This window comes from Tasmannia lanceolata, unplaced genomic scaffold (assembly GCF_043159265.1).
Source record: "Tasmannia lanceolata isolate RefF3 unplaced genomic scaffold, GAP_Taslan_0.1 ptg000002l, whole genome shotgun sequence".
NCBI classification, from domain to species: Eukaryota; Viridiplantae; Streptophyta; class Magnoliopsida; order Canellales; family Winteraceae; genus Tasmannia; species Tasmannia lanceolata.
The window spans coordinates 43,503,815-43,519,367 of NW_027518679.1; the positions used below are offsets into that span (position 1 = coordinate 43,503,815).

Sequence of the window (15,553 nt, forward strand, 5' to 3'; positions counted from 1 at the left end):
GCTTGTCAGATCAGCCCTTCCGGCCCTACCATAACCTGTTACCAATTTTAGACCTAACAGATACTTCATGCATTTGTATTTTGATTTGGATTTGAGTTTTAGATACAAAACACATCAATCATCTTCATGATCATGTTTTAAGAGAGAGAGAGAGAGAGAGAGAGAGAGAGAGAGAGGATGTCTCGTTGCTGCCGGAGCAACGTCGAAGAGTAGCGATGGTGAAGGAAGTTGTCACAAATATTGATTTCCAAATAATGTCTCGCACAACAGATTTGAAAATCGGAATTTTTTGCACTGTTGTAGCTGATTTGGAAATCTAAGGATTCGATCCAGTTCAAAATATCAACTAAATCCAAATCTAATTCTTGTTGGTATCCAAACGTGGCCATGAGTTTCTTTTTAGCATTTTCAACTCCTGACCGGGGAAAATGGACGTAAAAGTTGTTTTATGTTATTTTTACAATGAACATAAAACAAATTTTACCTCAAAAGAAACGGGGCCTAAGGGCAAAATAATTTGTTGGGGACAAATTTATGTGAGGACAATGCTTATTCGGCATTTGTTAAGCAAATATTCTGGACAGAAATAATCCTAACTTATTATAGAAGGGATGGAATTTCAAAATTATGGGGAAAAATGGAAAAAAAAAAAACTTAAAAAATGGAAAACTCGCGGAACACTTTTATTTCATAAGAAATGAACAAAATACCTAGGACGATGATATTTTAACCCCCCGCAGTACGCATTCGCCCCACTTTTAACGTGATTTGATGTCAGAAAGCGTTAAAGTTTCCCACTGTGTACGTTATTAGGGGGGCGGATGCGTACCGCAGAGGGGGTGAAAATATCATCTCCCAATACCTATCTAATGAAAATAATCAAAATACCACTAAATCTTCGAAAAATCGACTAAAAATGGGTGGAAAACCGTTGTATTAGACATTTGAAAGAGTCAACCCTATAATTTTGTAACTACATCCCAAAGTAGCCAAAACTTCCCAACGAGATTAGAACCACTGCCCTCTATCTGCCCTTTAAATCTTCTCTAAAATCTCTAATGTGACTGGAAAACCCACCCCAAGATGGCAAAATTGAAAATGAAAACCTCTCTAATTGCCATGTTGTTACTATTGGGCCTGGTGCTGAGCCCATGCATGGCCCATGCAGAATCCGTGTATAGCAACATACCGTGCGCTCTCCTCCCTCGGATGAAGCCAAACGAAGCCGTCGATTGCCTCCCGAAGATCGATCAACCGTACTACGTGCTTAGTGAATCCCGATACCGGGTGGGTCGGCCCCTCTATAGACATAGAAACCGTCCCAGAATTCCGATTCCGGCCAAGGACTTCCCAACCATTGGAAATCCGGGCTCACCCGATAAATCGCACTAAAGGAGCGACACGCGTGTTTTTAAGAAAATGCATGTATTTTAATTGTGCTCAGAATTATACAAATATTGTGGGGATTGTGAAATACATTCATTTTGATTACTTATGAAATTATGTTGCTTGTGAAAGTTATGGGTTCATTAAAATACTGAATTATGTGTTTAAATAATACCATTAAGAATGATAAAACATGTTCGCGCAAGCAAGACAAAAGAAAGTCACAAAGTTCTGGTTCAGGAATAATTTTGTGAAGCAATTATTGGCGTGAATCGAGAAGAAAAGAGGGATAATAAATTATTATCTGTGGAAAAATTGAGAAATAAGGAGATAAGGAAAGAAAATTGGATGTTATAATAGAAATAGCAAAAATAAAATAAAAATACCATTTTTTTGTTTATTTTTTGAGAATTATTTGTGAATTAGTGAAATTCTGCAAAAACATGGAATATTAAACAGTCATATAATTCAGGTAACAATCTTTTTCAGAAAATATTTGAGAATTATTTTTCCAGAATTATTTCTTTTCTTTTCTTTTCTTTTTTCTTTTCTTTTCTTTTTTTTTTTTTTTTTTTTTTGAAGTTTTCTAAAAAATTTAACTACATTATGAACTGGCTGATCTTCTGAAGCCTACTGTTTTGGTACACACTGATACAGGCATGTCAACATTCTCATATGCATTAGATTTTCCTTCCAATTTGTGTTGATGAGAGGGAGATGATCCTTCCAAAGTACAGAATGAACTTTCAGAAGTGAACTTCCTGTCAAGATTAGTGAGATTTTTTTATCAGGAAGGATTTAGTTAGGTAGGACCATTTGTAGTGATTTTTGAATCTAGTATCTTGCAAGAACTGCAGAGAGGTTAGCTCCATTCCATTTAAATGGATACTTAGTCCTAACAAAAAAGTTAGATAACAACATAGTGGAAGATTGATAGTCTTACATGAAGATAATCAAGGAAAATTGCCTCAGATTAATAAACGTTAGAAGGTGTACAACATTATATACACTTACCTAATACTAAAATAGGTCAAAATACAGATAAAGGTCGCTAAATTACCCGTTGTTAGTAGCGTGGGCGACTCAGCATCGAATGAGAGGGTGTCAGGTCTCTGAACTGCTGTGGTTGCTCTTCGGGGCAAGGCACTGCTAAAATACAAACCACTTTTTTATGTCACCTTGCGGATTGCAAGTTAACTGGCTCGACCAACCGAGATCTTCGTCTTCTTTTTCCTTCAGGGGTTCGCCTAATGGCATTGTTTTTTCCATGTTTAACAGAGAGATTGTCATTTGGATTAGATGATTTTACGGGAGAGGTAAATTCCATTGAAGATGAACTGTCTGCTGGAAGTTTTTCTTCAACGGGCTTTTTCCGGTGAACTTTTATCAATGGGGATATAACTCTCTTCTTTGACAAGCGGAGAGGAATTCTATCTTCATTTCTGTCACGGCAAAGGAGCCGCACATAAAAGGGATTTGTAGCTGTATAGCATACAGAATCACAACCTGATGATTCTCCCCTTTCCAGATCAACATCTCTGTTATTCACCTGAAAATGTAAATGATAATTTTTATAACCAAGGAAAACTCTATATTTCCATTTTGAATACCTAAAGGAAAAAGTTTAAACTGTTTCGAAAATTAATCAAGGGAATCACCAGCTGCAGAAGTGCCGAGAAAGTCCGGGCAACATCATGCTTTGGTTGACCACTGACAATATCGGGAAAGGACATGCCATGTTCACTGTCTGCTTCCAATGATAGTTTGTCGAGAATTCTCTCACCGTATACATGAATATCGAAGGGTGGGCGGGAATCCTGTCCAAAATAAGTCCAATGAATATTACAACTTAAATGAGATGAAAGAACCTTTTAATGGTAGTATGAGAACAATATGACGAGAAAGAAGGCACACGCCATAAAAATTACTTGCTCTTCCAAGTACTTTTCAATTCTTTGCTTCCATGTTGAAACCCGAGTGGCCAATTCCGTCTGCTTCTCAGCTTCAGCTATTCTCGCAAGGAGGGCATCCTGCATGAAACAGAGTAACCATGCAAACCTCAGAAGAAAAAGAAGCTTGATGTTATCTCAACAGACCAAAGAAATGATGCATACAATGCCAACACAGACCACAACGAGCAAAAATTGTGTAAACTCAATCAGAATTCACTAATAACCTACAAAAATAGAAAGATCAGAACTGCCAATTTTCGCCCAAACAAATATGTAATGACTACTAATACTCATTTTAGAAAGAGGTGTATGGTTATTATTTTTTCCAGGACTCGTCTCAACGACGATCTAAACTATTCCCAGAAAATCAGTTAAAGATTACCATAAACCCCAATTGGTAAGAAAGAGTCGAAAGACTAAATCTCCCAATTATCATGGCAAGAGCCCTAAGACGCCTACTGATGGCAACATAACACTATGCTGGCATCATCAACAACCTCATACTGCTTCCTTTTTAATCACTCTTTAACTTTTTGGGCTTCAAATGAACATATTTGGGACAAGGTCAGGTTCAAGAACTTCGTCCCACCAGAGATTGGAGAGTTTACCCTTGTGATGAAAATCTCCCTTTCATGATCCAACCTCATTTGTTATGGACCTATTGTAGCCTGTAACACACCCTGATAGGAACCTGGGCTAAGAAAGAAAGAGTGGCAACTCAGGAAATGTTTCCTGTAGCCCAATTTTCCAATCGGCCCCATATCTCGTATGCACATCTGAGAAAACCAACCCTGAGATGAAAAACAACCTTGCATGCTAGCAGCAACGATGCGAAAAAACTACAAAAGGACCTTTTGGGAACCAGATTCAGCTTCTATGTAGTGAAATTTTCTGCAGACCAGCACCCCCATCAATGCAGACATACAATTTTGACAAACACAAGAACCAGTATAGAAAAATATTGAAGAATTCACTATAGACTTTGAATATAATCTCGGTGTGTGTGTTGACTTTCAACCAAATTAACAAACTAGAGCCTAACACAGCTTAATTAGCAAAACAACCCACCCATGGGAAGCAATGCTGTCACACTCAGACCCCTTGAAGAAAAGTTGGAAATTATGCCGTGCTCACTTTATTTGTTAATGACACTACTTCAGGCCATGCAGAATAACGTTGGTCCTCTGTGGGCCAACGAAAGGAATTTCCACAAAAGCTCTTACAAGTTACAACCCATATGATAGGAAGTTCCAACCAAAACTCGTACAACCCATCTGAGAAGAAACTTTCAGCTTTGCAAGTCCAGATTTTAATGATTCTGAACCACCCTCACTCCTTGGTTGAGATTATAAACTGGCAGAAAACTCAGCCGCTAGCTATCTGAAGTTTTTGCCAGCATGATCCTAACAGAATCTAAAATGTATAATATTTACACCAACCTGTTCTGTCCTGGCCAAACAGTTCAATCTAATCCAACTGCACACTTTGTGCCCTGTTCGTTTACGATTATTAACCTATTGTGACTGCCAAAGCAATTATGGGACTCAAATTTAAACATAATTTTGAGTCCAACAATCGGTTTGGCACTCACAATCGGTTGTGATAATCTTAAACGAACACGGCCTTGACATAAATTAATAATTGATTCTAATGGCAGCCTTCATCAGTAACCTCTATGACATTGCAAGCCTTCAAGAATTGATTGCACAGTTCTCATAACAATAATCACCATATGCTAGAACAAAATATCATGAATAATATAGGAAATAACCGTGTACAGTATTAACGAAGTATCCAAAGGAATCAGTCATTACCAGATGTGAGCGGCAAAGATCTTCAAGGCTTGCTTGCGAACTAGGCTCTTCCTGTCCAAAAGCTTCGTTGCCACTAAGATTAGCATTATCTTCAGCTGGCTGCATATAGATTACAAGAAATGTCAATCAAAGGCATAATTGGCTATCTAATAGATATAAAAGATACTACTCAAACCAAAATTCAAACACGATAACCTTTTCATGGGGTAAAGGCACATCCATATCCATGAAAGTTCCATCTTGCAGGCCAACATCACCTTGATCAAAGTCAGGGAGGTCATTCCCAAATCCGTTATCCTGATTTTCATCATCAATGCCATCAGAACTATCAAAATTTCCATCTTCTCCAAGAACAAGTGATTGCCTCAGCTGCAGTGCGGACGTTGGCATAATGTTAGAGAAGCTATAGATGAATATGTAAGTAAATAATAAACAAATACAACAAACCGCAGCCAATAGACCTTTTCGTAGATCGGAGGAGATTGAGAAGCTCGTGATCTTTCACGGGCATGGAGCCGTTCCTCTACTTTTTCTGCGAATTCTGGATTTACAGTAGCATTCAATCTTGCGAGCGGAAATTGTTCACGTACAGCATTCCTGTTGGTATAACTTATTCCACATCTTCCATGATTTTTTCCTGGTTGAGAAACGCACGAGAATAAAGATAAGATTTGTAATAGAATACAAATCGGAAATAACAAACAATGGGTACGGAAACGTTATCAGACCTTTTTTGAATGCCTTTACTTTCAAATTCCCAGGCTCATGCGGATTCAAAGGCTTCCATGGATCCACATCATCATCCGAATCATTTCCATGTTCGGAAAATCCACCATCCATTGGTTCCCCATCATACACGTCATTCTTGGAAAGATTTTGCTCAATGTGAGATTGAGACCATCTATTATTATCATTAACTGTAGAGAAACTGTTAATTCCTGAAAATCGATTTAGATTATCCTCCTGATCGTTTCCAAAATTTGGTTTATGGGCACTTCCCACAGATCTTCCCTTTGGTGACTGCAGGAAACTTCTGTGAGTCTTAGACCTTGCTGAGCTGCCCCTTTGGCCCACATTCTGCTCACCGACATTATTCCCCTTCAAGAAATCATCAACTGCTCCAGCATCACATGGATCCAATAGTAGAAAATCCCGGTAAAGAGTGCTGGTGGCCAACTGCAATCACAATGGAATCATATTAATAAATTCAGAAAAAATATTCAAATGAAAAAATAAAATCAGAAAAGACAAGTGCATGATTCCATTGACAATTGACATGCTTAACAATCATGCTACCAGATATGATTCTAATTCCCCGGAATCGCCACTAGTATCCAAAGAATCCCCTTCTAGTACAAGCAAGTTTGCAGGGGGCTTCACGAACTGATTCAAAATACCATCACCACCGCGTCCATCATCCAGGCAGGTGTTAGGCTCCACTGCCAAGGTAAAGAAATATAAGCCAACCAATAACATTGTAACTTCAATAAAAGATAAGATATATAATTTCGATTGAGTTACCCGGCACATCATCTAAGCCCAAAAATGTTTCGATCTCTTCACCACCAGCTGTACTGGAATCATGTCTATCAGGCTGGGTTGAAGTTTCTTCCTGTTGATCAGGCCTGTTCAGAAGGGGGAATAAAACCCAAAAAGAAACAAAAGAAATTAGACACTATTGAATTGAAACCTCAGTGAAATTATGAAAAGAACTTGGTCAAATTAAATTTCTCTGATTCTGACTGCATACAAGTAGCAAAAAACTATAGGAGACAGTGATAAAAGATCACCATAGATGAAAAAAATAGTTTCTTGATGCTAAACAACTTCAACTAGCATTATAAAAATATAGACCACTATATCTACAGTTTCAGAGCAAAGATAATTATGTTCAGTATGTATTACAGTTGCCAAAAAAAAAAAACAGAAAACCTAAGGTAGCATAGTCAATTCACAGCGTCTATATACACCTGTAATATACAACTGTACATTTTTCTGTATGAAAAGTTATCACCAAAACGTAATATGATAATATCAATACATTTGTTTATCCACCCAAGACGGTAATAGCAACAACTAAAGATTCCTCAAACAGTGTTACAGGGTTATAGCTCTGGTTCAGGAAAATGCAAACATGGATCAGATTTGACAGTAAGAGCCAGACATTTTATTAATATTTGTCAACACGGACGTGATTTTGATAGTGTTTCCAATTGCTTTCAGGGATCACAGAGCAGCAGGGTATAAAACTATGACACATCCCAAAGGCAACTTGCAATGCCCAAAAAGATCAAGATTCATACCCCCTTGCCCTTCAACAGTCCAAACCTTTTGTTGGACAATGAAAAATAACAAGATTAAAACCATGGATGTTATAAAGAGAAAAGGATTAAATGGTTAATGCATGAGAAGATCAGCAATGAATTAGCAAATAATTTCGCAAAAGGGTTGAAATGGAGAAATTAGACATTAGCAATGCACTATCCCTAATATCAGCCCAACAATTGAATTCTACTGTTGGTCTGTTATGGTGCAGAGACAGGTTTGTTTTATGCATTTGACAGCTCTACCATTACTGTCTCAGTCCAAGGAGTCGACTTTTGGAGCTAAAGGATCATTTAGAATCAGAGATGTGTTTCTTTTAGATTTTTTTATTTTTTTTTTTGAATGGCGATTATGTATGCATTCAAAAAAAGGGCCAGCAGCCGGGGCCAAGATGGCCAGTACAAACAAAACAAAGACAAGCAGAGACAAAATACAAATATTAGTACAATTCGAAAATAAAACAGGTGGAAGGGAGTCAAAGAGTTCCAAGGCGGATCTATTGGTTCCCAACGAAGCCATCTGATTGGCCTCATTACTGGCAGATCTCCAAACATGCTGAAATTTGACTGCAGGTTCCTCAACTCAGTCGAATATTTCTTCAATAGCATCGGCACATCTCCATGGGTAATGTGTTCTATAATTCATCCAGTTAATGACATAATTGGAGTCTCCTTCCACTATGATGTGGTCCAAGTCACTCGCCTCTATCAAACGCGTTAAAGTATAAAAGAACAAATAACGCCATCTCCATTGGCTTAAGCTTTTGGAGTAATTGGTTGTTTCACACGGTATCAGAGCAAAGGTCCTTAGCTCAAACCTCCTTGATGTCAAAAATCCACATGCAATGGTCAACCCAAAAGGGGGCCACATGTAGGCCAACCCAAAGAAAGAGGGGTCACATGTGAGCGGGAGTGTTAAAGTATAAAAGAATAAATAATGCCATCTCCATTAGCTTAAGCTTTTGGAGTAATTGGTTGTTTCACAAAACATATAGCGCTTGCACCTCAACCATGGTTATGTCTGTCTGCAACAAAGGTCCCGAGAAGGTCTACCCGGTGATCCCATTATGCTCACTAAGGAAACCACTAATGCCTGCCAGCCCAAGATTTCCCAAGCTAGAACCATCAAAGTTCAACTTAAGGAAACTTGAAGGACGTGATGTCCCTCTGGAGGTCAACTTGACCTGAGAGGTTTGGCTTAGATGAACCTCATTCTACAATCTTCTTATCAATTTTTCCCCTACCCCCTTGAATATGGCGAGATACTAGCCCATCGTACCAACAGAGAAAAGATATATTGTTGAAAACAACAAATGCCTTTGGAAATCCTTTTAAGCACACTATTGTTACTCTCTTTCCAAAGGCACCAAAGCCCCACCAAAAGAGCTAGACTCCAGAGTACTTCTTTCCCTCCTCGGCAAGGGGCCAAGGAACAACTCCCAAAAAGACCTTCGATGTGGGCCAGAAGAGTCCAAGGGACATCGAGCAACTAGAACAGGAACGCCCAAATCACCTTGGCAAACCTGAAATGTATAAACAGAAGATCTATTGAATCTCCTGCCTCAAGGCAGAGAGCGCAATGATAGATAATGACCATATCCCTACTTCTCAGATGGTCCACCCTAAGAACTTTGTTGAGGGACGCAGTCCACGCAAACATACACACTCCAAGGGGATCTCCACACTCTGTATGCTAGCGAGGCAAACGAAGCCAGCATAAAGCACTGGTAGAAATAGCAAACCGAAGAATCCCACATGATTCCCAGACTCACATCCACCTATACTCTAGATTCCTCTTGATAAAGATCGAATCTAGGAGCCAATCTCTCTGTAGAAGAAATTCTACTAAATTGAACGCTCTATTTGATGCCACGATCCTAACTCTGAGGCACATCTTTAACCAAGCATCCTGGATCAGAAGCTACCTGAAATAGATTTGAAAGTTTAACTTTGAGAGGTGCTTCTCCTACGACAAATAATACAATAACCAAATCTTGTTGCTTTCTTCAACTCGAAAGCAAGACAATATAAATATATCCTTTATACTTGTATTCATCCGAAGAGATACAACCTACGAAAGTCTTTATCCTATTTATCTGCTATTGCAGTTCTCCAAAGCTGACTATGATGCTCCCCAAATCTCAAAATCCATTTTCCTAAAAGAGGTTTTTCTTTGCAAACCTCTTTGCAATACACCAAATGGAACCTTCTTTTGGTTTCGGAGTCATCCAATAGGAAGTTCCGCTAAAGGCTCTTCAATGCACTTGACAAAGCTGATCGAGCATTTGAACAAGGACAGGTAATATAAAGGCATGTTAGATAGCACCACTTTAATCATAGTTTTTTTTTTTTTTTTTTTTTTTGAAAGATAGCTATTCTAGTTCCCAGCGACAAGAGTTTTTTTTTTTCCACGAGGATAGGCCCTTCTCAATCTTCTCAAAGACTGGATCCCATACTGCTTTGTGAGCACACTTGCCACATATAGGGTGGCCAAGGGGTATATGCTAGGGATGGATCCTACTCTATATCCAAGAATTTTGGCAAACAATTCCTCTTCATTTAGGTGGATACACATTTTTTTCCATTCAGGTGGATACACATAATCAAAGATTTATTAAAATTTAGATCTGTCATGTTGTTCAAATGAGATCTGAAATTCAGAACTATCCTATAGTTCATGATCAATCATGCTGATTAAAGATCAGACCTGCTTTAGATCTATTTCTACTGAATTCTAGTACATTGAACAGATTTTACCCACTTCAATTTCAGATCTGTGATCTACAGTTACTGGAATTTTCAGATTTCAGTTGCTGAAATTCAGATCTATAGTTGCTGAAATTTTCTGATCATTTTCATATTTTGAATAATGAAATACAGATCTATAACTGATAAAATTTTCAATTTTCTTTTAGATCTCGGTTTGTCAGGTTCAAATCTATGTTTAGTTATGAAGTTCATGAAATCCGGATCAGTTACAACGAGGGGGAAAAGTTCTCAACTGGTTCTTGTGCTCAAAACCTATGGTAAGAAAATAGGTAAGGAGCTGTTTTCTGCGGCTCTCAGTTGGGATGATGCAAGGGTCTAGTCGCGGCTACTTGCAGGGGGTGGTTCTCAGTCAGAACCTAGCAGAAAACAAGGCTGTTTGCCAATGGTTTTCTGCGGCAAATTGAAGCGGGTAAGCAGCTGCTTCGTGGATAAATGGGCGAGATTTTCGTTCAAAAATTTTTGGCGGTTTCGAGCACAGGAACCACAATCACATAAGAAATCACCATGATGATAGAGATAAACTTGCTTGAAACATATGAAGACAAATCAAAGAAAGAATTGATTTGAAGGCAAAAAACCATAACATCAGCCTTCAAAACAGAAAAGGATGAAGGAGACTTATCCAAACCAAAATTCAAGTCATTGATCCATAATTCAAGCTTGCAATTTAGCTTACTTGCCTTGTATTTATAAACATAGCATGGGCTTTTCTTTTCTTTTTTTAATTTTTTTTTTGAATAGCATGGACGTTTCCTAATTCAACTAAAACTTAAAGTAGCTTCCAGCTACTAAAACAAGGAAAGAAAAGGACAAAAATCTCCTACCTTTTGGACGTCCAACACAGAGAGAATCTTCACTCCTAAAATTTCTAAACTATGGATGGCCAACTCAAACATAAACTTCCTAGTTTTCCCCCAACTCTCTAAGGCTTCTCTATAAATCCCAATCAAACTACAACAAAGGCCATTTTTAGCCAAATAGAAAATTTTCAAATAAAATAAAAAACTAAATCAACTGAACTTTAAACTCTTTAAGCTATGTGATAAATGTGGGCAGTTGATCTGCTCGCCATTAAGATCTCTTGGCGATCTGGGATGATCAGCCTATCGATAATATGATCAAGTGCTATCTCGGGCCTGATCGTTTATCCATGACATCTGAGACTTGATACAGTGGACTGAGGGTTGACCCGATAGTCTGAGTTGATCCAATCATGTCTTTGAAGCTTTCGGCCATTGATCTGCACAACCAAATCAATCCGATCATCTGAACTTCGAACGGCTAGGATGCACCCACATCATGCCACCTAAAGTTCATGTAGTTGCATCCGCTACTTTTCCAATCGAATCCCATTCCCATGTGCTGATGTTGCAGAATCTTCTTCTATGTTCCTACTAGTATTGACCACGCCCCTCCCCTGGTCCTTTTATTCAGGCCGCAAAGCCACGTTCAAAGAGAGTCAGCATCGAATGCAAAACTTTCTGCAAAACCAGCTCATCATAATGTAGTCTGAGCACTACCAATTTCCCTTCATCCATCCTCTGACATCCATCGCATTTTCAATCAAAGTTTAGATTTGTTATTTTGAGCAACATCACATACTAAATGGGATTCAAAATTCCTTATGATTCCCAGTTGAACAAAATACATCATGTTTAGTTTTGTTATTTTTAGCAACATCACATGCTAAATGGGATTCAAAATTCCTTATGATTCTCAGTTGAATTAAATATATCAAAAATTATTAAAAATAAAAGTGAAGACAAATACATGGTTGAAACATTGTGCATCGTTTGGTTTCTAAGACCATGGTATTCCATATAATCTGATTCACTGTATTATGCCCGATATGGGAGATATGTATAGCTAGTATAGCCAATATCTATTGTTTTGACCTTCGATTGATATACAAACTGATACCAATATCTTGAACCTTTGTCGTTCCTTGGAATTGCTTGCACTTGTTCTCACAATCTTCGGGATCTTCATATGATTGGTTATTTCTTATGTGTACTTGATGTGTTTGTCATTTCATAAGGTATCTATTCATATTAGCCAATCGAAATCCTCTCTGCTACCCTCTATCAATCCCTATAAATTTCAAATAAGTGAAAGTGAGTACTCCATGTTTCGATGAGTGGATGGGGGATTAAAGGGTACTTAAATAAAGAAAGGAAAGCCCAGAGCAGAAATTCTAACTATTGATGTTTATTGGCCAGAACCTTTAGGGTTTAAGAAAGCTCATCAAGTCAGTTAACAACTCAGACAAATAAATAAAAGCATTCCAATTATCTGCTACGAAAGTTTTCAATATAGAAGATACTAGGAGGTCTCAAACACAAGTTGCACCTTGGTCTAATTCATAAGTCCAGATCTAATTTTCAGAGCATTCATTTTTCCTCCTCAAATTGAATGTCTTATCAGTTCTTGTCTGAAAAGGGCATATGTGGAAGGTAAGATAAGATTTCTGACACTATTATGAGAGTTGATAAAGAATTAAGCATCAAAATCTTTAAAATTTTGGTGATGAGTACGGTTGTTCTCTCTTCCTAGACCCCTAGTGCATGTGGAATCACGAATAGTTTTTGCCCTGACTTCTAAAGTCTCTTTCATTCAATTGACCTATACTAACTTTTTGGCTCTTAACACTCACAACAGGCTTCCAGTGCCAAAATTTAGTCCCTTTTCTGCTTGCTCGTCTGAATTTGAGGTTTCATTTATGTAAAACAACAAATTACTCCGAAAGCTTAAGCAGTTGGAGTTGGCGTTATTTAATCTTTTATACATTAACTCTCCCCGTCATGTGTGGTCCCTCTTTTTTAGGGTTGACCTAAACATGGCACATGGGACCCCTCTTATGGGTTAACCATTACATGTGGATTTTTAATATCAAGGAGTTTTGAACTCGGTACCTTTGCTCTGATACCATGTGAAACAACCAATTACTCCGAAAGTCTAAATCTGTTGGAGTTGGCGTTATTTAATCTATTATACTTTAACAATTCGTTATAATGTCAGCTTAACATCTGGTGATATATAGTTATATACAGGGGTCAAGTGGGTATTATAAATATCACAGCTGCAGGATTGAAACTAACGACAGTTTCATTGTTCTGTTGATAACTTGATATACAGGTCATGTGGGTATTCTAAATACCATAGTTGGGGATAGAAAGCAAAGACAGTTCGCAACTTTATGCTAAAACAAACAACTGCTTCCCTCTTTAGAAAGAATGATTATCTTATTGTGACCCTACAGCGTATCTGAAATAATTAGAGTTATTAACACACCAGTCACTCTCCTAGCAGCAAAAATTGCAGAAGAAGCAGGATTTGAATTATGGAAAAGGGTTCAAAATCGTTCTATATCTTGAAACCATTGAATCACATCATCCCTATCCGAAAAAGGAACCAAAAAAAAAAAATGCTTCCAAATAAACAGAAATCAAACGAGGAAAACAAAACAGTTGTCAAATCCTGACCTCTTCTGAGAAATAAACTCCAAAGCATGCAATACCAAAGAATACAAATATTCCACTTTCCGACTGTACACCTGAATGGAATCTTGGATAACCAGTGCAGCTACATACACCCAAAGAAAAAATTGCAAAGAAAAATCATCAAAAAAATACAAATTTACACAGGGAAATAGAGAAAAAAAATCATAAAAAAAATTCAAAATTTACATGGGAAAAAATTCAAACCTTCAACGAAATTCACGGAATTGTGGCTGTTTTCGTTCCCATTGATTTCGCCAGAGCAAATCTTCAAGAGATAATCTTCAAGATGCTTGGCGAGATCGACAGCAAAATTAGACTGGGGATCGCGATTCGGCTGCAGAAAGTGGAATCTACTGGATTCCTCGCCTCCTCTTTGTTCTTTATCATTCATCTTTAACAGACAAAATCAAAACCTAAAATGCCTAGCTATTTACCTCACATTGCCTTCCGAAAAACCCTAGATCTAGTTGCCCCCTCTTTCTTCTTTAGCATTCATCTTTCAAAGACAGAATCAAAACCCTAGATCTCTTCGCCCCCTTTCATTCATCTTTAACAGACAAAATCAAACCCTAAATCCCGAGATATCTGACTTAGTTACCTTCCGAAACCCTAGATTTCGCACGCCTTAGAAGGAAAAGTTAGGGTTCAAAAAGACGTATTAGAAAGGGATAGAACAGAAAAATGTGGTAAAATGAGAGAGAGAGAGAGAGAGAGAGAGAGAGAGAGTCCTTTTCTGGTTCTTCTAGCCTTCTAGGGTTTACAGTTTCTAGGGTGAAATGGAGAGTGAGAGAACGAGAATTGAAAAGAACGTCACAAACCCTTTCTCTGGTTGTTCTCTAGGGTTTTGTCGATTTTAGGGTTTGGCTAGGGTTTCTGCAACGTCTTTCTTCTTCAATCAAAGGATGAGAGAGAGAGAGAGAGAGAGAGAGATGAATTCGGATTTTTGGAAAGGTAGTTTTCCCGCTCGTTTATTAACCCATCTGGTTCTTTCTATTGGACGGGAGGCGTGGGACCTACTTATGTTTAAGTGGGCCCACATATACTAAGGAAAGGAAACGCCAGAAAAAATATCACTTTTACTCTACTTCTGAAAAGGCACGTATTGGACCCACTTCATGAGAAAACAATGATCGGATGATCAAGACCCATGATCCATCAAGCTTTGATCAAGGATTAGGGTTCCACTAAGAAAATCGATTTTACAATTATTCTTGATTCCAGAATGAGAATCAAGAATCAGTTTTTAAATGACCCTCCCAGAATAAGTTTACAAACTTTCATGTTCTATTGCTGTTTTTTTTCTTAGGGAAATGATTTAGCATGTTAGAATATGTGATCTAACATAGCACTCCACAAGTTTGATATGTGGTGAAAGCTTCTTGGGAATTGTAAATAACCTTTTGACACCCCCTTTAAACACTAAAAGACAAGAAGCTTTCGCCACATATCATTAGAATGGAGTGCTAAAATCATTTCCCTTTTTATAATGCCCAGAGCTTTCAATAGACAGAAGAAGTGGACTGAGATGGTCACTACCATGGTTTAAAATTTTAAAATTTCGACCGAAATCCGAAATTTCGGATACCGGCGGGGACCGATACCGGAATTTTCTGAAATTCCATTTTTCACCATTTACCAAATTTCGGTTTAATGACATTATTTATTAAAAAAAAAAGTGTTACAAAATTTCGGCCGAAATTCATTTGGAACCAAATTACCAAATTTCGGCGAAATCCAAAATTTCAGTTTTTGGTGGGGTCCGAAACGATTACTGAAACCGAAATTTTAAACCTTGGTCACTACAATAG

General features: G+C 37.9%; 1 protein-coding gene across 2 annotated transcripts; it reads right to left on the bottom strand.

Moving 5' to 3' along the window:
- Positions 1 to 1,978: 1,978 nt before the first annotated feature.
- On the bottom strand, positions 1,979 to 14,704 carry HEB2 (condensin-2 complex subunit H2-like protein). Of its 2 annotated transcripts, none has more exons than XM_077376848.1 (11): positions 13,950 to 14,703; positions 13,728 to 13,827; positions 6,674 to 6,777; positions 6,449 to 6,591; positions 5,881 to 6,328; positions 5,614 to 5,789; positions 5,348 to 5,521; positions 5,153 to 5,251; positions 3,315 to 3,416; positions 3,045 to 3,203; positions 1,979 to 2,935 (listed from the first exon to the last, which is right to left on the bottom strand). In XM_077376848.1, exons 1-11 carry the CDS (start codon positions 14,134 to 14,136, stop codon positions 2,561 to 2,563), a joined length of 2,067 nt encoding a protein of 688 aa, XP_077232963.1. In that variant the 5' UTR covers positions 14,137 to 14,703; the 3' UTR covers positions 1,979 to 2,560. The 2 variants fall into 2 exon arrangements, with proteins under 2 accessions (XP_077232963.1, XP_077232964.1); XM_077376849.1 differs by having other exon boundaries at positions 2,797 to 2,935; positions 3,331 to 3,416; positions 13,950 to 14,704.
- Positions 14,705 to 15,553: the final 849 nt, after the last annotated feature.